At 46.0% G+C, this 24,940-nt stretch overlaps 1 protein-coding gene across 1 annotated transcript in view; it reads left to right on the top strand.

The window, feature by feature from the left end:
- The window catches only part of CDC42BPG (CDC42 binding protein kinase gamma), a 114,967-nt gene that overhangs the window by 62,308 nt on the left and 27,719 nt on the right, over positions 1–24,940 (top strand). The window contains exons 2-12 of the mRNA XM_075569886.1: positions 3,176–3,267; positions 3,928–4,011; positions 5,177–5,272; positions 5,942–6,090; positions 8,027–8,120; positions 8,255–8,455; positions 9,143–9,391; positions 9,553–9,632; positions 12,950–13,056; positions 15,393–15,503; positions 21,904–22,004. Of these exons, the coding sequence (XP_075426001.1) occupies positions 3,176–3,267; positions 3,928–4,011; positions 5,177–5,272; positions 5,942–6,090; positions 8,027–8,120; positions 8,255–8,455; positions 9,143–9,391; positions 9,553–9,632; positions 12,950–13,056; positions 15,393–15,503; positions 21,904–22,004 (1,364 nt within the window). The remainder of the gene's footprint in view (positions 1–3,175; positions 3,268–3,927; positions 4,012–5,176; positions 5,273–5,941; positions 6,091–8,026; positions 8,121–8,254; positions 8,456–9,142; positions 9,392–9,552; positions 9,633–12,949; positions 13,057–15,392; positions 15,504–21,903; positions 22,005–24,940) is intronic.

Raw genomic sequence — 24,940 nt, 5'->3', positions numbered from 1 at the left:
TCTCTCTCTCCTCACCCTCTCTCCTTCCTCTCCCACCCACCCTTTCTGTATCTAGCCCTCTTCCTTTCCCCATTCTGTGTGTAGCCTCGCCCCCCCTGTTCCGTGGGTAGGTACTCTTCTCCCCCCCCCCTTCTCCTCCTCCCCCCCCACCGTCCCCCCTCCTTGCTCCCACCGTTCTGTGTAGGGAATGGGGGTCATACTCCACCATGTTGCCTGCCAGAGGAATGCAGACATGCAGGATCAGATACCCTGGGGGACAGGTCCACATGTTCACCCTCATACCCAGCCACCGCAGTGCACACGTGTGTGCACACGCTCTCACACATCCGTGTCATTGCAACAGATGCCATTTCTAATTTCACATCCGTTACAGCGATGTAAATGTGTCTTTGTGTATGTGTGTTTGTGTGTTTCCAGGTGTAGAGATTGTTTTTATTGCTGCGCACTGCGGTTAAGGAGACCAGCGCCCCACACCCAGCACGCTGACCGTGTGCACTTATATACAGATTTCATACGGGTATATCGGGAGGCTAAACCCACACGCGACCTTCTTTCCCTGGTCTTTCATGCGTTGCAGCGTTCTTTCCCCCGCCGTTTTGTTTTGCAGTATCTTTATCGGACCGTTGTTCCTCAGTCATTGACTGGACCAGCGGCTGTTGAAGCTGATTACTGTATCTTCGTGAGCCTTGTGATTGGAAGTAGACCAATTGATCTGTAGTCCTTGAGGTCTTTGTCTCCTCTCTTGTGGATAAGGATAGCGATGGCATGACTCCATTGTTCTGGAATCTTCCTGTTCTTCTTGCAGCACGGGAAGTGTTCACAATAATCACACGCTTGGTATAAAACAACAACACCTTTACTTTACTGTCAACATATATCTTAACACTCTAATATGGTTACTAATAATACAACTGCCCACGCACCATGCAAGGCGCAACCCTCCAGCGTGTACCCCACACCGTGTCCACAGTCTGTGTGAGGCCCTTGGGCACTTTACCCCTGTAGTGTGCACAATATGACCCCCACCCTTGTCCTGTGGTCAGCGCTGCCACTAAGTGTGTGTACTTTGGTTGGTGCACTTTAATAAAGGTACCTGCTGGGTGCTCCAGCACCCGGGCGCGCAGATGAATGGAAGTAGGGGGTCCGCCGATCCAACAATAGCCTCCGCCGACTGGAACACCTCCCACGGGAATGACTGACGCGGTGATGGTCGCTCTCTTTCTCTTACAGTCTGGTCCCAGACTGTGGCAGCAAGATGTCCACTGAAGCTGCTGTGGCCCTAAGCTTGTTAACTACTAAAGGACAGGGTCCCTAACTACAGAGGCCTTCCCTACAGCAACCACAAGCTTAGGGTGAGTTGGGGCCTAGCTGGGGCCTGAGGGGTGTACCTTGCCTAGTGCAGGGGCTACTTGCCTCCCTGCACATACACACCCTCCCCTATCTGTGTCCCAGCTCCAACTAACGTGGTCTCCAGCGGGCGCAATGTATCAAGCCTGGTCCAGGGAGGATCCTGCTGCGCGATTGGCTGCTTGCCTGCACATGACTCATAGCTCCCAGTGTCTTATGGTGTGTGTGTGTGTGTGTGTGTGTGAGCGCGCGTGTGTGTTGGGTGAGAGAGGCAACAAGAAACCTCCACCGTATTGCATATAGCAAATAAAAAGATCACTTGTGAGCACATTCACATGTCTTAGGCAGGTTTGCAAACCTGCCTTTCACCATTATCACCCAGCATACAGTGTTTCCATTGCAGCAAGGGATTCTGGGAAATGACATGCAAATGAGCACATATACTGTGTAGGTTTCTTGTTGCCTTTTTCACCCACCATAACTTAAAACGTGATGGTAAACCCTACAGCCTTGAAAATTGCAAAGCCAACTTCACACACTGATGATACCCATTAAAGTTGAAACATGTCTGTGGATGGTTTCTCTGGCTTTGCACCTGATTCCCATGCTGTGCTTTAAAGCTGCGTTAACAGCGAGCATTAGCTTATATGGGCTCCATGTAACAATGGTTTTTCAGGCAAAAGGTGACACGGTGTGCTCATTTGCATGTAATTTACCAGAATCCCTTGCTGCAGTGGAAACACTATGTTAGGTGATAATGGTGAAAGGCAGGGTTGCAGACCTGCCTAAGACATGTGAATGTGCTCACAAGTGAGATATATATTATTATATATTATTATTCTCTCTCTCTCTCTCTCTCTCTCTCTCTCTGCCTGTATGTGCGCACACACAAATAAACCTGCATATACACACTCCTATAGATAATGGTTGGGTACAGTTGCTGGGCAGACCGGCCATGTGTTTGGTATGGAATGTAGGTCTAGGGCATGATGTGACACGCTCTTATATGAATACAGAGCTCCGGGACACAAGCTGTACTCTCTCTGTAACCCCTTCCTGCCTGGGGTCAAGCACTCAAGAGTTCAACTTGTATATGTATTGAAAGACTCCACTAATGCAGCTACTGAACTGTCTCTACTACTCCCTCGTGTCGCCTGCCCCCCTACCCCTCCCCCCCCTGTGACAGAGACAGAAGGGAGCTATGAATCTGTCCCTCCCCCCGCAGGGTGACAGTGACACAGACAGAAGGGAGCTATGAGTCTGTCCCTCCCCCCCGCAGGGTGACAGTGACACAGACAGAAGGGAGCTATGAGTCTGTCCCTCCCCCCCGCAGGGTGATACAGTGACACAGACAGAAGGGAGCTATGAGTCTCTCTCTCCCTCCGCAGGGTGACACAGTGACACAGACAGAAGGGAGCTATGAGTCTGTCCCTCCCCCCGCAGGGTGACAGTGACACAGACAGAAGGGAGCTATGAGTCTGTCCCTCCCCCCGCAGGGTGACAGTGACACAGACAGAAGGGAGCTATGAGTCTGTCCCTCCCCCCGCAGGGCGACACAGTGACACAGACAGAAGGGAGCTATGAGTCTGTCCCTCCCCCCGCAGGGTGACAGTGACACAGACAGAAGGGAGCTATGAGTCTGTCCCTCCCCCCACAGGGCGACACAGTGACACAGACAGAAGGGAGCTATGAGTCTGTCCCTCCCCCCGCAGGGTGACACAGTGACACAGACAGAAGGAAGCTATGAGTCTGTCCCCCCCCCCCCACAGGGTGACTGTGGCAGAAAGGACCTTGCTAATCAATTACTTATTTTTTTACTTGTAATCAGCTGAGCCGTTTGCCACAAGAGTCAAACAGATGAGGCTGAGACGGGAAGACTTTGAAATCGTGAAGGTTATCGGGAGGGGAGCATTTGGTGAGGTGAGTCCAGCGTCCAGTTATAGAGGTCACATCTCAATTAGGGGACACCATCGTCATGGGGGTCAGACACAAGTGTCCAATCCTGGAGGTCCACATGTCCAAGAAGAGGGTGAGGGATGGAGGTAGAGGGAGAGAGTGATAGCATGGGGTCAGACACCAGGGTCCTGTCCTAGAAGTTGCATTTCCAGTTGGATACGGGGAACAACACCCTGGGCCAATCACGGCACTTGGTTTCTTCAAGGCCAATGAGCTTTGGGGAAAGGAGCTTTCTGATTTGGTTGAGGTTCCAACATCTGTTTTTTATGCTTCAACCAATTGGAGCGCTTCAGGGAAGGGCGCATGTGGTGCAGACTGTTCTGATTGGTCGATTTCACAAGGCTCTGGTTTGTAATTAATATTAATGAAATTAATTACCACATCTCTCTCCATCTTCATCTCTCTACCCCTCTCTTCTCTCTTGCGCTGTATCTCCTCCTTCCCCCCTCTTTCCCCTTTCGCTCTCTCTCCCTGCTCTCCGTCTCTCTCTTTGCTCTCCGTCTCTCCCCCTTCTCCTCTCTCCCCCTTCTCCTCTCTTGCTCTCCGTCTCACCCTGCTGCCCTCTCCATGTCTCCCACTCCCCCCTTCCCCCCATTCTCCCCTCTCTCCTCTCCTCCCTTGCAGGTAGCAGTTGTGAAAATGAAGGGGAGCGGGAAAGTCTTCGCCATGAAAATCCTTCACAAGTGGGAGATGTTAAAACGTGCTGAGGTGAAAGTCTCTCCTCCATAAAATGTCCGTCTCCTGACCGACCATACACACACACACACACACACACACACACACACACACACACACACACACACACACACACACACACACACACACACACACACACACACACACACACACACACACCCCACCCCCCCTCTGACCTAGCCTCAAACATATAACCTCTTGTATGACCATATAACCTCTTGTTAGGAGGAAAGAATATAATGTTTCTAGTAGAGGAAAGTGTATGAGGTTTTTAATAGAGGAACGTGAGTGGGAGGGATTTCAATAGGGAAAAGGGGATTTCTATCAATGTGAAACGAATAGGTACAATTACAAAAAGATTTAGAATAGAGGAAAATAGAAAGCGATTTCTAATAGGGAACAGTGTATGGGATTTATATTGGATTACTATTGGAATTCTATATTGGTAATTCTATTGGGGGGGAAAGTAAAAGGCGTTTCTATCAGGGGAAAGTATATGGGATTTGCACCAGGGGAAAATAAGTGTGAGAAATAATAGGGCTAAATCAACAGGGTTTCTAATGAGCTGTAACCTGCCCTTTTTGACCCACAGAGCTGATGCTCTAATGTGCCCCAGTCCAAATTAAGCACGTGTCCCGATTTCTGTCATTTACTGTCACGTCTGAGATGCCATTGAGAGATCGGACAAGTTAGGACAGGCGCTCCTCACCCCTCCCTAGTGTGTGTGTGTGTGTGTGTGTGTGTGTGTGTGTGTGTGTGTGTGTGTGTGTGTGTGTGTGTGTGTGTGTGTGTGTGTGTGTGTGTGTGTGTGTGTGTGATTTATTTAAGAATTTATAAATCTGTTTAGAGAAGCTAAAATTTGATTATTTTTTTGCGGGAAGATATTACTCTTTTATTTAATTTTTTTTCATTAAATGTCTAAACTCTGCATACAACTTACTTATCATAATTAACAACTCCTTTTTTTCTAAATGCTGTCACTAACCTGTATTAAACCGTGCAATACATGTGTAACAATCCTGTCATTGGTTACCGCCAACACATTTCTTACTAAATTCTGTGTAACGTTTGGCGATGAAGCCCGAGATCCTTTCTGACCGGCGCTGTTTTGGGAAGCAGAGATGACATTTAACACACGGATCCCTAATATTCTCCTCTCCTTTCCCTCACTTTGCAGACGGCGTGTTTTCAGGAGGAGAGAGACGTGTTGGTGAAAGGAGATACGCAGTGGATACCCAGCCTGCATTATGCATTCCATGACGACCAGTACTTGGTAACTTATCCTTTTGGTACATTATCCAAATTGAGTTTTAAAGCAGCAGTTCGAGCAATATCCTACGTGTGTTTTTTTTTTTTTTTAAATCAGTTCTGTACTACGTGAAAATACTTGTAGTATTTAAAAAAAAAAAAAATGTTTTAAAGATATTTTTAATGTTTCTACTGTAGGAAGCATTTCCAAAGTGACAGCCCCCTTCTGATAGGCTCTGGCTCTTGAGCCCCGCCCTCTCTCTAGCAGTGCACCAATTGTATTTGATAACTGCCCAGTCAACCATATTCCAGGACTACTTTGCCCAGAATGCCGTGCAAGAACTGAATTAAATAACCCGGAGCAAGCGATTTGATTACAGGAGAACGGTTCGATCTGCAGCTTAACTAATCACTTGTCAGTGTGCAGATTATATTGATGCACATATTGAATGGCAACAAAATATATATATTTTTTTTTTAAAAACGGCAGCTTGAACTGCGGCTTTACGGCTATTAAAGGGTCAGTCCCACGTGGGAGCAAAGGGACCTTATGACAGGGATGTGTTTAATTGGTTAAAGGGTCAGTCTCGCGTGTGTATATGTGTGTATATAATTCTCTAGCTGGGATTAGAACCAGGGGAATTTGGGGGAGACGGAGGTTCCCTTTATTGAATATGTCTGCTTTGTTTTGCAGTACCTGGTGATGGATTATTATGTTGGGGGAGATCTCCTGACCCTGCTTAGTAAATTTGAGGACCGGCTACCTGAGGAAATGGCGCGGTTTTACCTCACGGAGATGGTGTTGGCGATCGATTCCGTGCATCAGCTGAATTATGTGCACAGGTAAGAGAGGGGGACACTGAGGGAGTGACGCACACAGGGGAGCCATGATAGATAGATATATATATATATATATATATATATATATATATATATATATATATATATATGTGTTTCTATCTATCACGATACCGTTCTGTGGCTAACGAAATGCTTTTATTTGGGCGAGCTTTCGAGATACACTGATCTCTTCTTCCGGTGATGGTACATTCATTGTAACATCGCCGGAATATCTTTCTATCTATCTATCTCCTCTCTCTCCTCTCTCTCCTCTCTCTCCTCTCTCTCCTCTCTCTCCTCTCTCTCCTCTCTCTCCTCTCTCTCCTCTCTCTCCTCTCTCTCCTCTCTCTCCTCTCTCTCCTCTCTCTCCTCTCTCCTCCACGTCACGCCCACTCATCCCATCTTACTTTGGGTCATCGTCTTGGTCTTTCAATTTCCTTTGGAGTCTAATCAATTATCTTTGTCCAACAATGGTAATTTCTTCTTGTGATATGTCGTCCCATTGCCATTTTACTTTCTTCACCCTTGTGATGATGTCACAGACTTTTTGGTTTTCGACACGTGCATCTCTCCATACTTTGATTTGTCTGAAGCTTCAGAAATATCTTCCCATTTAGAGTCCGCGTGTCACATCCATACGTGAGCGAGGGCAGGATACACGGATCAAACACTTTCCTCTTGAGACACAGTGGAAGGTTCCCTTGAAATATTGTCTCGTTTCTTTCAAACGCCCCCATCCCATCTTCATTCTCCTCTTGATCTCATGCAGAAGGTTCCCATCCGTTGTTATTTGCCGCCCAAGGTAGACAATCGTAGTCTTCTATTTCTAATCCATTTATATCGATCTTTGCAGAGTTGACATTTGTTGAACATCACTTTGGTCTCGCTGAGATTCATACGGAGGAATAACTTTCTTGCTTGCTTCAGTGTGTTTTGATTTTTGCTGGAGGTTTTCTGGGCTCCTGCCAAAAATAACAACGTCTTCTATAAATCGTAGGGACTCAAATATTCACTTTTTTTTTAAAATTACTTTTTCTTCCCAATTCAGTGTCCTGAACAATTCTTCAGGTGTTGCGGTGAGAAGTTTTGGTGACACGGTTTCACCGTGCCGCACTCCCTCGCTGTTCCTTATCTTGCTTGTAATCTGTAATATGGTGGATGTGGCATTCCCCGTATATATGTTCCTTATAATATCAATGTACGCTTCTTAAAAACGTTGTCTTCTTAATGCATCTAGTACCGCTGAGGTGTAGGCAGAATCAAATGGTTTTTTTGTAACCTACGAATCCTAAATTAAGTGGTAGAGCATATTCATTACTTCGGGAAATCACTTCTTGTATCACTTGGATGTGGTCCATTGTGTTATATCCTCAGGGAAATCGCACTTGTTCTCTATGCTGGGCAAATACCTTGACCCCTCCATTATCCATGGTCTTCAATTTCTTGGAGCAGTCCTCCTTTCTGCACAGATGAGGGCGCCATCTTGTATTGTTGATCCATTGTCTTGAATGAGTGCGAGGATTCGCTTCTTCCTAATCCCTTCCAACGGTGCTACTTTGTCTTTAAATGGCTGTGATCTTCGATGGTCGTCTTCACTTTATCGCAGTTAAATAATCTTGCATCCTCCATTATCTGCCTGTGGATCGTCTCCCAACAACTCATTACAATCAATGTCCTGTCTTGTATCATGGGATTGCTTAAGTCCTTATCGTTTACTCTAACTGTTTTTTTTTGGCGATTTATTTCCTTGTCCTGTTTTGAATTTTATTTGACACAATTCTTGCTAGTAAATTAGATCACATAACTTGACAGAGAAAAATTCAGCCCACGTGCATGTAGAGCAGGATATCGGCAAGAAGATTGCCACTGTGGTGCCTATTGTCAGTAGGGTTTCTTGTATATAAAGCTTAACAATTTCCCGCTTTATTTTTCTGCGCAGAGATATAAAGCCGGATAACATACTTATTGATCTGAACGGGCACATCCGACTTGCTGATTTTGGCTCGTGTCTGAAGAGGAGGTCAGATGGCATGGTAATTATACCCCTTCATGATCCTCAGGGTATCGTGACACGGACAGTAGGGAGCGATGTCCCATCCAGTCTGTCCCTCCCACTGCAGGGTAACATTCGTGGGTTATTTCCCTGCTCCTATATTTTGTCGCCCAGGTGGAGTCTTCCGTCGCCGTTGGGACGCCCGACTACATCTCCCCTGAAATCCTCCAGGCTATGGAGGACGGCAAGGGGAGGTATGGGACGGAGTGTGACTGGTGGTCTCTTGGGGTCTCCATGTACGAACTCCTCTATGGAGAGACGCCCTTCTACGCAGAGTCGCTGGTGGAGACGTACGGGAAGATCATGAACCACGAGGTAACGCTGAAACGACATCACCAAGATCCACTCCTCTCCCACGCCTTGCCCTGGCAATGAATCCCATCTTGTTTTGCAATGCTGTAGTGAAGATATCAGGAAATGTGCGGTTTTAGAAGCTTAAATCTCGTGTTCCCATTTTCTCACCATTGCGAGTGTTTGCGATGTCGTTAAAATTTGCGTGGGGCGGCAGGAAAGAAGCCAGATGTATCTGCAAATGCGCTCTGCAATATGTTAAAGGAAAAATAAGAGCAAATTGGAGAAAAATTGAAATGAAAGCTGCTGCAGACGACATCGTCTTCTTAAAATTTTGCAAAAGTTGCTACTTTTGTAGCAAAATAGCAAAACAGTGATTATTGCATAAATCTTTTGATGACCTCCCAACTTTGTATAGGATAATACAGACAGGAAGGAGCCATGACCCAACCAGTCTACCCCCCCCCCCCCCCCACCCCTGCTGGGTGACACAGACAGAAGGGAGCTATGAGTCTGTCTGTCTGTCCCCCCCCCCCCTCCCGGAGGGTGACACCGGGATGGTTGCTAGAAACTCCTTTGCTATTAGAAACTCCCCACCCCAGATTCCTTTTCTGAACGTTGAACGAATATAAAATGTAGCGAATAAACCCCTTTGTTTATTTAATGGGTAAGTTTATCCTCCTCGTGTCTGCACACTCTCTCGGTTCCCAGGAGCACTTGCAGTTCCCGTCGGACGTTACAGACGTCTCTGACCACGCGAAGGATCTCATCCGGCGCCTGATCTGCAGCCGGGAGGAGCGGCTCGGGAGAGGAGGGGTCAGCGACTTCAAGACACACCCATTTTTTGCTGGAGTGGACTGGGATAATATTCGGAGGGCTGTGCCCCCTTATATTCCCGACGTGGACAACCCAGCGGATACCTCCAATTTTGATGTGGATGACGAGTCCCTAAAAAACTCAGTGGGTGTTATTTTTTATGCTTCTTTTTTCTAAGGGCACCAATTTGAAAATGCAACTGTCATGTTGCTCCTACGTGGGACTGACCCTTGAACCTATTAAACACGTCACTGTCATTAGGTCACTTCGCTCCTACGTGGGACTGACCGTTTCTTTCTTTCTAGGAGACGTTGCCTCCGATTAATCACAGTGGATTTTCTGGGCATCATTTACCCTTTGTGGGGTTTACGTTTACCTCAGACTGGTAAGTATGATTCAATATATAATTCGCTAGTTGTAAACCTATTAGCTTCCTATAAATCAGGGCTAAGACAAAACATGACACATTTGACATACACATATTGCTTTTTATTTTTTATGTTTATAGTGAACATGTCGTGAACTACACGTGACACCATGAAAACCAAATACAATTTAAATCCTCTCCTTACAGCAGGCAGACTTAACTTAGGAGAGGGCCCCTTAGGAGAGGGAGTGGCTCAGTGAGTAACGACACTGACTTGGCCAGGAAAAGAGACTTAGTATAGTCAACACAGAGACTAAAAAGTTTGTTGGTAGTCTCTAAAAATCTGGGCTGACCGGTGTAGAGAGTTGGATTGCACAAACACAAAGGTTAATTCTGTACCATGTATTTGAAGTCTCTAAACAGCTAGTTAGATATAGGGATTCTAACTTAATAAACGTAGATCGCTTGGTGCTGCATATCTGCTATCCATCAACATAGAAAAACCAGCAGAAATAGGGCATGGCATCAACTGTGTGACAAATTGTAGCCGCAAGTCAGTATGTAACTATGCAGATAGTATATGTATAGGAGAGGGAGTGGCTCAGTGAGCAACGACACTGACTGGCACTGAGAGTTTGAAGCAGGGGAGCCTGGTTCAATTCCTGGCGTCGGCTCCTTGTGACCTTGGGCAAGTCACTTTATCTCCCTGTGCCTCAGGCACACAAAAAAATAGATTGTTGGCTCCATGGGGCAGGGACTTGTGCCTGCAAAATGTCTCTGTAAAGCGCTGCGTACAACTAGCATGCTATTATTTTATTTACCCTGATAGAAGCATGCTTACGCGAAACGCGTATCGGTCTGTCGATTTTTTTTCATGCTGTCAATATAAGGTTGCCTCATGGAGGGAGGACACGTTTTCGAGGGTGTCTAGTATACCAAGCGTCTCTCTCCCCCACCTGTGCATTCCAAGACTGGTATCCTCTCGGGGACGTCAGCCGTAAGAAACCCCTAGAATTAATGGTTGTGAAGAGTGTAACCCCTCTTTATTTTACTTCAGTGATAGGCCATATAATCTGAGGTGGAAGCCGTAGTCCTATGAGTTACTGTTTAATTGTTAGTGTGTGGTACATGTTGTGTGAGACTGTAGTGACTAGACACAACACTGTGGTAATGAACTATTACAAGCTTTATATACTCGTATAGCTATAATTTGTGGTGTTACATATCTCATATGAATCAGTACAGTGACTCAATCTCAGAATCACTCCATACACATATATACTTAATCAAACTATAACAGTGCGAACGCTGCGCAAACAAATAACTTTTATCTCTCTCCAGCCTCCCAATCATGTGGTACTGGCCTGTAGATCCTGGTGTGCTAGCACAATCGTTGGAGCTCATAAACTGTGTGTGTGTGTGTGTGTGTGTTGCAGGCCTAGTGCTTCACAAAGATCAAACTCAGATGGCAATATAACTGCAGTTTATATCCTTTGTGGGTTAGCTCACCCACTCCAACCTGGTGTAATTCCTGCACAGCTGGGCTCCCTAATCTCTCTCTGTAGTAGCCTGTGTGCCTGCTCCCCTCTGCACTGTCGGGTCCTGGTCTCTGCTTGGCCCTGCTGCATGCACTGGTCCAGTGGGGCAACTCTATCTCTCTCTCTGCAGTTCCCTCTCTCTTAGGGGTCCTGCATGAACTCTCTGTGCAGGATGGGCCTGCACACCCTCACTCCCTCAGCTCCCTTTCCAACTGTCACCCCACTGGCTAAGCACAGTCACATGGTCCAGTGGAAGGTAATTCTTAAAGGGACCATGTCCTGTGCTGATAGGAAGAAAAGGGGAGGCTGTCTGCTGCACACCATATAATCAATACACATCGTTACTGGGCACTTGTGTTGAAAGATATCCTGCTGGAAATCCAAGTCGTATACCTAAAAAAGAATTTCACAAGCCACTGCGGATTTTTCTAATGCTGTTTAATGAGTAAAACCTTAGCAACGTTTCGACTGGAGCGGTCTTTTTCAGCCACTCACCACTTGAAAATGACGGCTCCGGTCGAAACGTCTCTAAGCGTTGGCTCATTAAACAGCATTAGAAATGATGGCCCTTGAGGACTGGAGTTGCCAACCCCTGATCTAGATTGTAAGTACATCACGGTGCCTCTATGGCGTGGGCTCGATGTTGACCATATAAAGACACGAAGAGACTAGATTTTCACACTTGATAGGTAACCCTTAGGTTATGGCCCCACATGCAACTGCCAGGCTGGCGGCGCGGGCAGCTCTGTTCCCCAATCTGTGCAGAGCTGCAGGGGGGGGGTGGCAGCGTGGCCAGTGCTACGTCGCCAGTTCAAAAGAATCTGGCTGCGCGGCGGCCAAGATAGGTAGCGTCCTGGCCCCATTGAGGGGCGCTTCTTGTCCCTGCAGCGGGGACCTAGCCTTACTCCTATTAAGTTCTTGCTGCATGTGGAGAATGATGTTCCTTTGCCTAGCTAACCTCTTGGCACTAATAGCTCCTGCATAAACGATCTGTATAGAGCTGGGCTGACTTGTACAGACTAGGATCAATAAGGCTCATAATGGTACAATAATGGGGGTGCTGCTTTCAGGTCCGAATATGGATTAGAGACCTGAGGATCGGACGCCCTCTGGAATATTCCATTCTCCTTGCTGGCACCCTGCTTTATACGTCTTCCTCAGGGGTGGAAATAAAGAGATTACGCTGTATGGGGATCTATAATATCACACATTTCAAACATGAGATAATATGCCTGATTTTTAATCTATAGGTTACCAGTTCTTCTCTTTTGAAACAGGATTGAGAAGACCTGTTATTTGTTACACTGGGGATTAAATAATCATGAATAATTGTTTGTTCTTGTACAGCGCTGCTAGTTATACGTAGCACTTTACAGAGACATTTTGCAGACACAGTCCCTGCCCCGTGGAGCTTACAATCTATGTGTTTGGTGCCTGAGGTCACAAGGAGTCGACACCGGGAATTGAACCAGACTCCCCTGCTTCAAACTCCGTGCCAGTCAGTGTCTTTACTCCTTCTCCTTATTCATGATATTAGATATAACTTGTGTTTGTTTTAGCTGTAGGTGAATGGTAACTATATTCCCCTTGGCATGGAACACAGTATATAATGGGTCTCTTCTATTGCTTTCTTTGTGAATGAAACATTCCAAGAATAAAGGGCATGGGGTCAGTGTATGAGTGACAGCGGCCTGAACCAATCGGAGTGCTGGGTTTCTGAAAGTTCCCTGCATGGGGAACCCCTATTGGTTATAAGAGGGTCTGTTTTGTAATGTGTATCCTCCTGGCTGTCTCCAGCTTACTGTCTGATAGAGGGTCCTTGATGAACAGTGCAGCCACCCCCGGGACAGAAATCTCCGATAAGAGGATCGCCCGGCTGGAACAAGAGAGAGAGAAGCTTCAAGGTAAACTCCAGGAGTAAAAATAAAGCAATATTTATACACCCATACGCAGTTATTTATAAATCTATATACACATATACACACATACACACACCTATACATATGGAGGTGTGGAGCCTTTAAAGAAGGAAGGAGGATTTAGTAATTTATTGGGGTCCATGTAATTTCCCAGAATCCCTTGCTTCAGTGGAAGCGCTGTATGCTAGGAAATAATTGGGAAAGGAAGCAGCAGAGAGAGCTCAGGAGGTCGGAAGCGTATGCGCTTCTAGAAGTCCAGGAGAGGATTCGGGCAGCAGCATTGTGACTGTAAGGGAGAGAGATGTGAGGCAGAGAGCCCAGATACAATCTTGCTGTAATCCATACGGGAGAGGACGAGGGCGTGCATTAGTGTTTTAGTGACAGTGGGACATAGGAAGGGGTGAACCTTTGCAATGTGGCGATGGGAAAAGTGGCAAGATTTAGTAACAGCGTTTTATATGTGGGGAGTAGGAAAGGGAGGAGTCGCGTGTAACTCCTACGCAGCGAGGCTGGGCGGGTAGTGCTGTTAGTGACTGTAATTACAACGGAAACAATGGGACCTGGTGTGGCAGGGAATAGGAGACACTCTCTAAGCCATGTTAAGCTTCAGGTGCCATCCAGCCAGAGACAGCTGATTGCATTCTGTCATTGTGCGAATTGGACTGATTACTATAGTATAAATGTAAGCGTGCTATGAAGTGTCTTAGTGTAAAATTATCAAATGTGCAAGAAAGTATCAAATTATATAAGTGTGCAATAAAATAAATAAACGCATACAAAAAGTTTATATTATGAAGCAGTTTGTGTCCCCAAACAAACTTGGAGAACGGTCAAATATTAGACGGGCAAATCCTTCTCGGGGTTCTCTTAAACCACACGCCAGCCTTCTGAAAGTTGGGAGAAACAGACGCAAGGAGAAGCGCGGATAGCTTGAAAGCGTAAAACGGTTCATCAAATCTCAAGCGATGGACAGGTTCGCACTTAAAACTGAAGTCTTGACAGACAGGTAAGTATCACACTCACAATATTTACAAGTTAAAATCGCTTATCAAATGAACAAAGTCCCTTCTGAAACCTGCAAGCTCCTGAAGCCTGGTAGACACGTCCTCCAAATTCTTCCCAATGTGTTTTCTTGTTGATTCCCCTGTGTCCGTGTTTGTGTGTCATCACTTCTGCTTCACAGGCCCGAAATTTGGAAGACACGTCTACCAGGCTTGAGAGGAGATCGCGAGTTTTCGGAAGTGACTTCTTTTATTTGAACGATTTCAACTTGTAAATATTGTGTATGAGATACTTACCTGTCTGTCAAGACTTCAGGAGCCGATAGGACCTCAGTTGCCGGAACAGCAGGGGGCAGGCGATGAGGTGTCGGGTTCATAAGCAGGGGTCCAGGGCAGGCGGCAATCATCATGGTCGGGGTCACACGTACGGGTTCAGGGCAGGCGACAAGAATCGTGTTCGGGGTCACAAGCAGGGGTCGGCAGCCGGAAATCCACAAAGCAAAGGCAGGGAAGCACAGGAAACTATCGGAGACCAGGACACGAGCACCAAGAGGAGACAGCAGAGGAAACTCAGAGCAGACCAAAAACCCAGAGCAGACAGAAAACAGCAGCACTCCCGGTGAACAGACAAAAGGAACTGTGGCTGGGAGCAGGATGTCTAGGAAGACTCTGGACAGTGTCATCGCTTGTGATTTGATGAACCGTATTACGCTTTGACGCTTTCCGCGATTCTGTTTTTTTTTTTTTTAATCTAGTTAGATGTCATCAGCATAGAGATAATAGCTGAATACAAAGGATTCAATGAGGTCACCCAGCGAGAGGATATATAGAGAAGAGTAAGGGTCCTAAAACAGAGCCTTGAGGTACGGAGAGTCGAGGAGGAGTTGGCATAAGAGACACTGAAGGAAACGGTGAGGGAGGTAGGAGAAGAACCAGGAGAGGGCCGTGCCACGTATGCCAAGAGGGTGAAGAATGTGCCAGAGAAGGGTGTGGTCACCAGTATCGAAAATTGAGGAGAGGTCAAGAAGAATCAGAATGAAGATTTGGTAATATGGAGGCCACTGGGTACTTTGGGGAGTGCGGTTTCTGTAGTGTGCGCTGGGCCGAAGCCTCACTGGAGCACGCAGGTTTTGGGAGCTGAGAAAGTGAAGTACACGTAGAGAAACAATTGGTTCCAGCAAGGAATCTACCCCATTGTGTGTATTTGTCTACACACACACACACACACACACATCTTTGTAGTGCGAAATAGGTGCTGAAATCTTAAGCAAATAAAATTACATACATACATACATTTTGTTTCTATCTCTTCCCCTACAGAGGCCCTACAGAAATCCACACCTGCCGTTTCAAACCCTGATATCCCTGCAAAGGACTGCGAGATCCGAAGCTTAAAGAAAGAGATGGAAATCCTACAGAAGAAGTTAGCAGGTACGTCCTATAACGTACAGACGGCGGCAGGAAAGAGGTCGGTCAATGAAACGTTTGATATGAAGAATGCCTCTGGGTTAGTTTATGCTTTACATACTGTGCAGTCATCATCTTATCCGTTCAGTCGAGTACGATTCTCTGCCACTCTATGCAGTGCCATAAGGGAAAGATTGTATATCCTTCCCCCCCACATGCCACAAGATATGCGTCTTGCAGAATATTTGATGGTGCTGGTAGCAGACGGCGGAGCAACAGAGACAGCCACATTTATAACAACATGTGAGCTCCATGTAGGGGTCCTAATGATAGTGACATGTTTAATGGGTTAAAGGGTCAGTCCCACGTAGGAGCAAAGTGACCTAATGACAGGGACGTGTTTAATGGGTTAAAGGGTCAGTCCCACGTAGGAGCAAAGTGACCTAATGACAGGGATGTGTAATGGGTTAAAGGGCCATTCTCATGTGTGTGTATATGTATGTATGTATGTATGTGTATATGTATATATGTATTTCAAGAATGAATAGACGAAACCATTCTGTGGCTAACGAAATGCTTTTATCTGTGTGACCTTCCGAGATACACTGATCCCTTCTTCCGGCGATGTTACAATGAATAAAGCAGGCAAGGGTTTTACTTAAAAACAGTGCCTCTTGGAATGTTGTCTGTGACTAGAGCCTATCCATCCCCACCTGTGTAGTATGCGAATATATATATATATATATATATATATATATATATATATATATTGTGACAAACGGCTTACTCCGGGGCTCCGCCGTCTGTCCGGGACTGTTAGAACACGGTCTTTTAGGGTAGGTTAAATGATGAGACGTCACGTACTGTTCCTTTAAACAGGCTATGCCTGGTTTATTCAGTCCCAGGTACTGAGACTGCCACAGTTTAAACAGAAAACAAAGCCAAACAAAAAGCTGCTCGTCTGAGCGATAACTTAAACTTAGATGTCCCTGACTCAGAGTTGGAAGTGGCTTGTCCACTTCCACCAACAAAATAAGTACCTTTGCAGTCTTTAGACAAACTAACAGAATGAATGAAGCGATTTGGGAAAGAGGCTTTCTCACCCCTCTGCAGTTCAGCAGCCTTCCAGGCTCTTGGGCGGGGCCCAGAGGAAACAGGAAACAGGTCTTATATACCTGAACTCTAATCAGCATGACAGGTGACAGAAAACAGGCAGCAGACAAACTGTGGAATGGAGTGCCTGTACCACGAGGCTGCCCTGTTCAGCTTAGACAGGACAGAAACTGTTCAGTATCCTGGGAGCCCTGTATATGGAGTTTATTACCAACCCCTGGTTTCTGTCACATATCCTCCCCCCCAGCTCAGACCTCGAGGGGTGAGCGACCATGGATATTAGGGAGTGCATCCTTGACAACCCGTCGGCATTGCCATGTTTGTGCCCCGACCTGTGTTCCACAGAAAATTTAAAGGGCTGTAGGCTTAGGAACCACCTGGTCACCCTAGCGTTCTTCTCCCTATTTTGACACATCCAGGTAAGGGGTGCATGATCTGTGACCAATCGGAACTTTCTCCCCAACAGATAATACTTGAGTGTCTCTACAGCCCACTTTATTGCGAGACACTCTTTCTCGACTATGGAGTAATTTTTCTCCTGGGGATTTAGTTTCCTACTTAAATAAAGGATGGGGTGCTCCTCCCCTTGAGACTCCTGGGAGAGTACCGCCCCCAGCCCTACCTCAGATGCGTCGGTTTGGACTACGAACTCTTTGGAGAAGTCAGGTGTGACCAACACTGGTTGGGCACAGAGAGCTTCTTTCAGGCTTCTAAAGGCCTGTTCGGCTTCGGGGGACCACTTTACCATTAGCGGTCCTCTTGCTTTTGTGAGGTCGGTTAGTGGGGTTGCCTTAGTTGCAAAATTGGGAATAAACCTCCTATAGTAGCCAATTAACCCCAAAAAGGTCCTTACTTGTTTTTTTGTGACTGGCCTTGGCCAATTTTGTATCGCCTCTACTTTGAGTGTTTGTGGTTTGAGTAACCCTCTACCAATAGAATACCCCAGATACTTGGCCTCCTCCAGACCAATAGTGCATTTAGCAGGGTTAGCAGTTAGTCCAGCAGACCGAACTGCGTCGAGCACAGCTTGGACCTTTGGAAGGTGGGACTGCCAATCTTCACTATGGATTACCACATCATCCAGGTAGGCGGCAGCGTACCGAACATGTGGTTTTAAAATTTTATCCATCATTCTTTGGAATGTGGCGGGAGCTCCATGTAAGCCAAAAGGCAGCACCTTATATTGAAAGAGGCCGTCTGGGGTTGAGAAGGCTGTTTTTTCTTTTGCCCTTTCTGTGAGGGGAACCTGCCAGTACCCTTTTGTTAGATCTAGGGTTGTGAGATATCGGGCTTTGCCCAGTCTCTCTACAAGTTCATCCACCCTGGGCATAGGATAAGTATCAAATTTTGACACCGCGTTTAGTTTCCGGTAGTCATTACAAAACCTTGTTGTACCGTCTGGCTTTGGGACTAAAACTATAGGGCTGTTCCACCCACTTTGGGATTCCTCAATTACGCCTAGTTTTAGCATTTTTTTAACCTCTAAACTTACAGCCTCTCTCTTGGCCTCTGGGATTCGGTACGGTTTAAGGTTAACTCGGACCCCCGGTTCAGAGACTATGTCATGTTTAATTACGTTAGTTTTACCTGGCTGTGTAGAGAAGATTTCTTTGTTCCTTCTCACTAAACTCTGGACCTCTCGTTTCTGATGCACGGACAGTGTTTCAGCTATGCTAACCTCTGGGTCAGTTTCTTGATTCTCTGACGGACCTGGGGGTACTAGGGTTAACAAGACCTCTCTATCTTTCCAGGGCTTGAGTAGGTTTATATGGTAAATTTGCTCAGGTTTCCTCCTACCTGGCTGCCTTACCCTATAATTTACTTCTCCCACTCTTTCCAAGACCTCATATGGCCCATGCCATTTAGCAAGGAATTTACTCTCCACGGTGGGAACCAGAACTAGTACCCTATCACCTGGAAAAAAAATTCTGACCCTAGCACCCTTATTATACGTATTCCTTTGTGCTTCTTGAGCTTTCTCCATGTGTTCCCTCACTATGGGTAGGACTGCAGCAATGCGGTCCTGCATTTGGGCAACATGCTCTATTACACTTCTGTAAGGGGTAACCTCGTGTTCCCAAGTTTCTTTGGCTATATCCAGTAAGCCCCTTGGATGTCGGCCATACAATAGTTCAAACGGGGAGAAGCCTGTGGATGACTGGGGAACTTCCCTAATGGCAAATAACAGGTATGGTAACAAACAGTCCCAGTTTTTCCCATCCTTATCGACCGCCCGGCGTAACATGCTCTTTAAGGTTTTATTGAACCTTTCCACTAAACCATCTGTTTGTGGATGATAGACTGAGGTTCTGAGATGCTTGATTTTTAGGAGTTTACATAGCTCTTTTGTTACTTGGGACATAAATGGTGTTCCCTGGTCAGATAAGATCTCTTTAGGAATTCCGACCCGGGAAAACAGAAGTACTAACTCTTTTGCTATGTTTTTAGCAGAGGTGCTACGTAGGGGAACTGCCTCCGGATATCGGGTAGCATAATCTAATATTACCAATATATGCTGATGTCCCCTAGCAGACTTTATTAGGGGTCCTACTAGATCCATAGCAATCCGGTCAAATGGTACCTCTATTATGGGAAGGGGTACCAATGGGCTGCGGTATGCTTTGAACGGGGCGGTGATCTGACATTCTGGGCATGAGGAACAATAGTTTGTAATTTCTGCCAGAACCCCAGGCCAATAAAAGCTTCGGAGAACCTTTTCTTTTGTCTTTTCCACCCCTAGGTGTCCCCCCAATGGATGACTATGTGCGAGGTGTAATACTACGTTACGGAATGTCCGTGGTACCAACAATTGTTTAGTTGTAACTGATTTTCTTTTATCAACCCGATATACTAGGTCGTTCTCTACCTCGAAGTAGGGGTAAGCAAGTGACCTATCTGGTTGGCCATGAGTACTATTCTGGTCCCGTATATTTCCCCTTGCTACCGCTAATGTGGGGTCCTCCCACTGGGCCTTCTTAAAACTCCCAGGACTGACCTCTAGGTCAGCGAGGGTCTTATCCTGTACTGGGGTGGTAAGTGCCTGATCAACATCTTGATTTGGGGTATTCCCTACCAAAGTAGTGATGGGGAAGGGAATTTCACAGCACTCCTCCTTTTCCCCTTTCTTATTTGGGCCCTCGTCAACCTCCATTTCTGAAAAAGGGAAAGGATTTGTTTCTTCTAACACTTCGTTATGGTCTGCTATTGAACTCTGGGCGCTATTCTGAGCTGGGGACCACATTTTTAGAAAATGGGGAAAGTCGGTCCCTATTAACACATCATGTGCCAGTTTGGGTACAACACCCACCTTGAAATCTAAAGAACCAAATTCTGTTTCAAAAAAAACATCAACAGTGGAATATTCATGATTATCCCCATGTATACAACAAATTGCCACTCTTTGTGAACTGTTTACCTGTTTCTTCTTAATGGGCAATAGGTATTCGGACACTAGTGTGACCATACTCCCAGAGTCAAGAAGTGCCCGAACCCTCTTACCATTAACCTTTACAAATGCCCACAGATGGTTATTCAAGGGGTCCTCTGGGCTAGGGCCCATACATTGGGACAACAGTGAATAAGGTTCCACGCTGTTGCATTGCATGGGCTCATCATTTAGTGGGCAGATTTTTTCTGTGTGGCCCCTCTCATGACAATTTACACATTTAGGTACATAGTCTGTGTCCCACTTAGAGCCTTTTCCCGGCTCCCCATGTTGGCTATTGCCCTTAGTGTGCGAACCACTGTTGCTGGTGCTGCGTGAAGGTGGTCGCCGCTCTTCAGCTCCCCTTAACCCCGGTACCCTTTTACCGTCTCTGGAAGAGTCCTGGAACCTCGGGTAGTGGGGTTGCTCCACGACTGTGGGTTGCGGGTGCTCTCCTGCTGCATTGTACCTTTCTACGAGGGCCACAAGCTCATCCGCATTGTGGGGGTCACTCCGACTGACCCAATGGCGTAAGGCAGAGGGAAGTTTCCTCAAGAACTGGTCCATGACCAACCGTTCCACGATGTGGCTTGCTGAGTTGATCTCGGGTTGTAGCCACTTCCGGGCGAGGTGGATGAGGTCATACATCTGGCTTCGGGTGGCTTTATCCATCGTGAAGGACCATGCGTGAAACCTTTGGGCGCGAACAGCCGTGGTTACGCCGAGGCGGGCGAGGATCTCGAACTTCAATTTTGCATAGACGTTAGCTTCGGCTGGCTCTAGATCAAAGTAAGCCTTCTGGGGTTCGCCGCTTAGGAAGGGTGCGATTAGACCAGCCCACTCAGCTTCTGGCCATCCCTCTCTCTGTGCCGTGCGTTCAAACGTGAGAAGATAGGCTTCCACATCATCCGAGGGTCCCATCTTCTGAAGGTAGTGGCTTGCCCTTGTCATTTTCGGAACTGGGGCTGCCGCTGCCAGTGGAAGGTTACTGATAGTCTCCCTCAGGATCTCGAGTTCCTGCTGTAAGCCCTGAGCGAACCGCTGTTGCTCCTCTTTCAGCAAGCGGTTTGTCTCTTGCTGGTTTGCATTCGCCTGTTGCAGGGCTTCATTCGCGTCTCTCTGGACAGCGACATTGCGTACCAGCGCACTCACCACGTCTTCCATCTTGTTTGGAGAGAGAGAAAACCCCCCTTTTTTTTTTTTTTTTTTTTTTTTTTTTTCTTTAAAGTTCTTTAACCCCCAGACCTTTTAGTGTTCTGCCCGCATTCTCCACCATATGTGACAAACGGCTTACTCCGGGGCTCCGCCGTCTGTCCGGGACTGTTAGAACACGGTCTTTTAGGGTAGGTTAAATGATGAGACGTCACGTACTGTTCCTTTAAACAGGCTATGCCTGGTTTATTCAGTCCCAGGTACTGAGACTGCCACAGTTTAAACAGAAAACAAAGCCAAACAAAAAGCTGCTCGTCTGAGCGATAACTTAAACTTAGATGTCCCTGACTCAGAGTTGGAAGTGGCTTGTCCACTTCCACCAACAAAATAAGTACCTTTGCAGTCTTTAGACAAACTAACAGAATGAATGAAGCGATTTGGGAAAGAGGCTTTCTCACCCCTCTGCAGTTCAGCAGCCTTCCAGGCTCTTGGGCGGGGCCCAGAGGAAACAGGAAACAGGTCTTATATACCTGAACTCTAATCAGCATGACAGGTGACAGAAAACAGGCAGCAGACAAACTGTGGAATGGAGTGCCTGTACCACGAGGCTGCCCTGTTCAGCTTAGACAGGACAGAAACTGTTCAGTATCCTGGGAGCCCTGTATATGGAGTTTATTACCAACCCCTGGTTTCTGTCACAATATATATAATATCTTTTTTTTTTTTTTTTCTTAGAGAGTCGCATGGAGCAGGAAGAAGCCACCTCTGGACCCAACGTCCGATCCATGGAGAGACAGATCAGGTCTCTCAAACAGGAGAAGGAGGAATATAGCAAGGTGAGGGGCGGAGCCTGGGAGAACACGGCATCTGATTGGCTGGCGGCAGAGACGAGGCTGGCCAGTCATCAGCCCGGAAACCCCAGCCACTTGCTTCTGATTGGCTGTCAGTGGCAGAGCTTAAACAACTATATTAGTTGTTGCTTATGTTGTTGTTTATTATTATTATTATTATTATTATTATTACAATTATATTAAAATAAATTGTTGCTTTTTTCTTTTGATTTTTTTAGATTATACTTTTTTGCCTTTTTTATAATTTCTAAATTATTTTGAAATTATTTATTTTTACAATTATTTTCAGAAAATACACAATACAATTTTTTTTCCATATTTAGTACATGTAATAAATCTAAACATTGTCCCATTTTTTAATTGGATTTTTCATTTCCCCCATCATTTTCAAAATGTAAAATTTTTCATAGAATCTTTGATAAATGTGTATTCTTTTTTTCTATTTTTTTCCCTTCATTATAGCATTTCCACCAACAAATATTTTCCATAACTTTTTCAATATGTATGGTATTATTTTTTTAAATTGTGTATTTTTATTTTTTTTCCATATTTAGTACATGTAATAAATCTAAACATTGTCCCATTTTTTAATTGGATTTTTCATTTCCCCCATCATTTTCAAAATGTAAAATTTTTCATAGAATCTTTGATAAATGTGTATTCTTTTTTTCTATTTTTTTCCCTTGATTTTAGCATTTCCACCAACAAATATTTTCCATAACTTTTTCAATATGTATGGTATTATTTTTTTAAATTGTGTATGTATGTATTGTGACAAACGGCTTACTCCGGGACTCCGTCTTTTGTCCGGGACTGTTTAGAACACGGTCTTTTAGGGTAGGTTAAATGATGAGGCGTCACGTACTGTTCCTTTAAACAGGCTATGCCTGGTTTATTCAGTCCCAGGCACTGAGACTGCCACAGTGCATACAACAGAAAACAGATCAAAACAAAAGCTGCTCACCTGAGCGATAACTTAACTTAGATATCCCTGACTCAGGGTTGGACGTGGCTTTTCCACTTCCAACATCAAAACACGGTACTTTTGCAGTCTTACACAAATGAACAGAAAGATTGAACCTGTTTGGGGAAGAGGCTTCTCCCCTCTGTAGTTCAGCAGCCTTCCAGCCTCCTGGCTCTTGTGGGGAGACCAGAGCAAACAGGAAATCAGTCTTTCATACCTGATTCCTAATTAGCATGACAGGTGACAAATCAGGCAGCAGACAAACTCTGGTCTGGATCTCTCATCCCTCAGTTCCAGCGCTTGCCAAACTGTGGGATGGAGTGTATGTATTATAAGGCTGCACTCCCAGGCCAAACAGGATAGAAACTGTCTAGTATCCTGGGAGCCCTATATACGGAATTTATTACCATCCCCTGGTTTCTGTCACATATCCTCCCCCCCAGCTCAGACCTCGAGGGATGAGCGACCATGGATATTAGGGAGTGCATCCTTGACAACCCGTCAGCATTGCCATGTTTGTGCCCTGACCTGTGTTCCACAGAAAATTTAAAGGGTTGTAGGCTTAGGAACCACCTGGTCACTCTAGCATTCTTTTCCCTGTTTTGACACATCCAGGTAAGGGGTGCATGATCTGTGACCAACCGGAATTTTCTCCCCAACAGGTAGTATTTGAGCGTCTCTACAGCCCACTTTATTGCGAGACACTCTTTCTCTACTATGGAGTAATTTTTCTCCTGGGGATTTAGTTTCCTACTTAAATAAAGGATGGGGTGCTCCTCACCTTGAGACTCCTGGGAGAGTACAGCCCCCAGCCCAACCTCAGATGCGTCGGTTTGGACTACGAACTCTTTGGAGAAGTCAGGTGTGACCAACACTGGTTGGGCACAGAGAGCTTCTTTCAGGCTTCTAAAGGCCTGTTCGGTTTCGGGGGACCACTTTACCATTAGCGGTCCTCTTGCTTTTGTGAGGTCAGTTAGTGGGGTTGCCTTAGTTGCAAAATTGGGAATAAACCTTCTATAGTACCCAATTAACCCCAAAAAAGTCCTTACTTGTTTTTTTGTAACTGGTCTTGGCCAATTTTGTATCGCCTCCACTTTGAGTGTTTGGGGTTTGAGTAAACCTCTGCCAATAGAATATCCCAGATACTTGGCCTCCTCCAGACCAATAGTGCATTTAGCGGGGTTAGCAGTTAGTCCAGCAGACCGGACTGCGTCAAGCACAGCTTGGACCTTTGGAAGGTGGGATTGCCAATCTTCACTATGGACTACCACATCATCCAGGTAGGCGGCAGCATACCGAGCATGTGGTTTTAAAATTTTATCCATCATTCTTTGGAATGTGGCGGGAGCTCCATGTAAGCCAAAAGGCAACACCTTATACTGAAAGAGGCCGTCTGGGGTTGAGAAGGCTGTCTTTTCTTTTGCCCTTTCTGTGAGGGGAACCTGCCAGTACCCTTTTGTTAGGTCTAGGGTTGTGAGATATCGGGCTTTGCCCAGTCTCTCTACAAGTTCATCTACCCTGGGCATAGGATAAGTATCAAATTTTGACACCGCGTTTAGTTTCCGGTAGTCATTACAAAACCTTGTTGTACCATCTGGCTTTGGGATTAAGACTATAGGGCTGTTCCACCCACTTTGGGATTCCTCAATTACACCTAGTTTTAGCATTTTTTTAACCTCTAAACTTATAGCCTTTCTTTTGGCCTCTGGGATTCGGTACGGTTTAAGGTTAACTCGGACCCCCGGTTCAGAGACTAGGTCATGTTCAATTACGCTAGTTCTACCTGGCCGTATAGAGAAGATTTCTTTGTTTCTTCTCACTAAATTCTGAACCTCTCGTTTCTGATGAACAGACAGGGTTTCAGCTATGCTAACCTCTGGGTCAGTTTCTTGATTCTCTGACGGACCTGGGGGTACTAGGGTTAACAAGACTTCTCTATCTTTCCAGGGCTTGAGTA

Source organism: Ascaphus truei, chromosome 14, assembly GCF_040206685.1.
Source record: "Ascaphus truei isolate aAscTru1 chromosome 14, aAscTru1.hap1, whole genome shotgun sequence".
NCBI lineage: Eukaryota > Metazoa > Chordata > Amphibia > Anura > Ascaphidae > Ascaphus > Ascaphus truei.
This window is presented reverse-complemented; position numbering and strand designations above follow the sequence as displayed.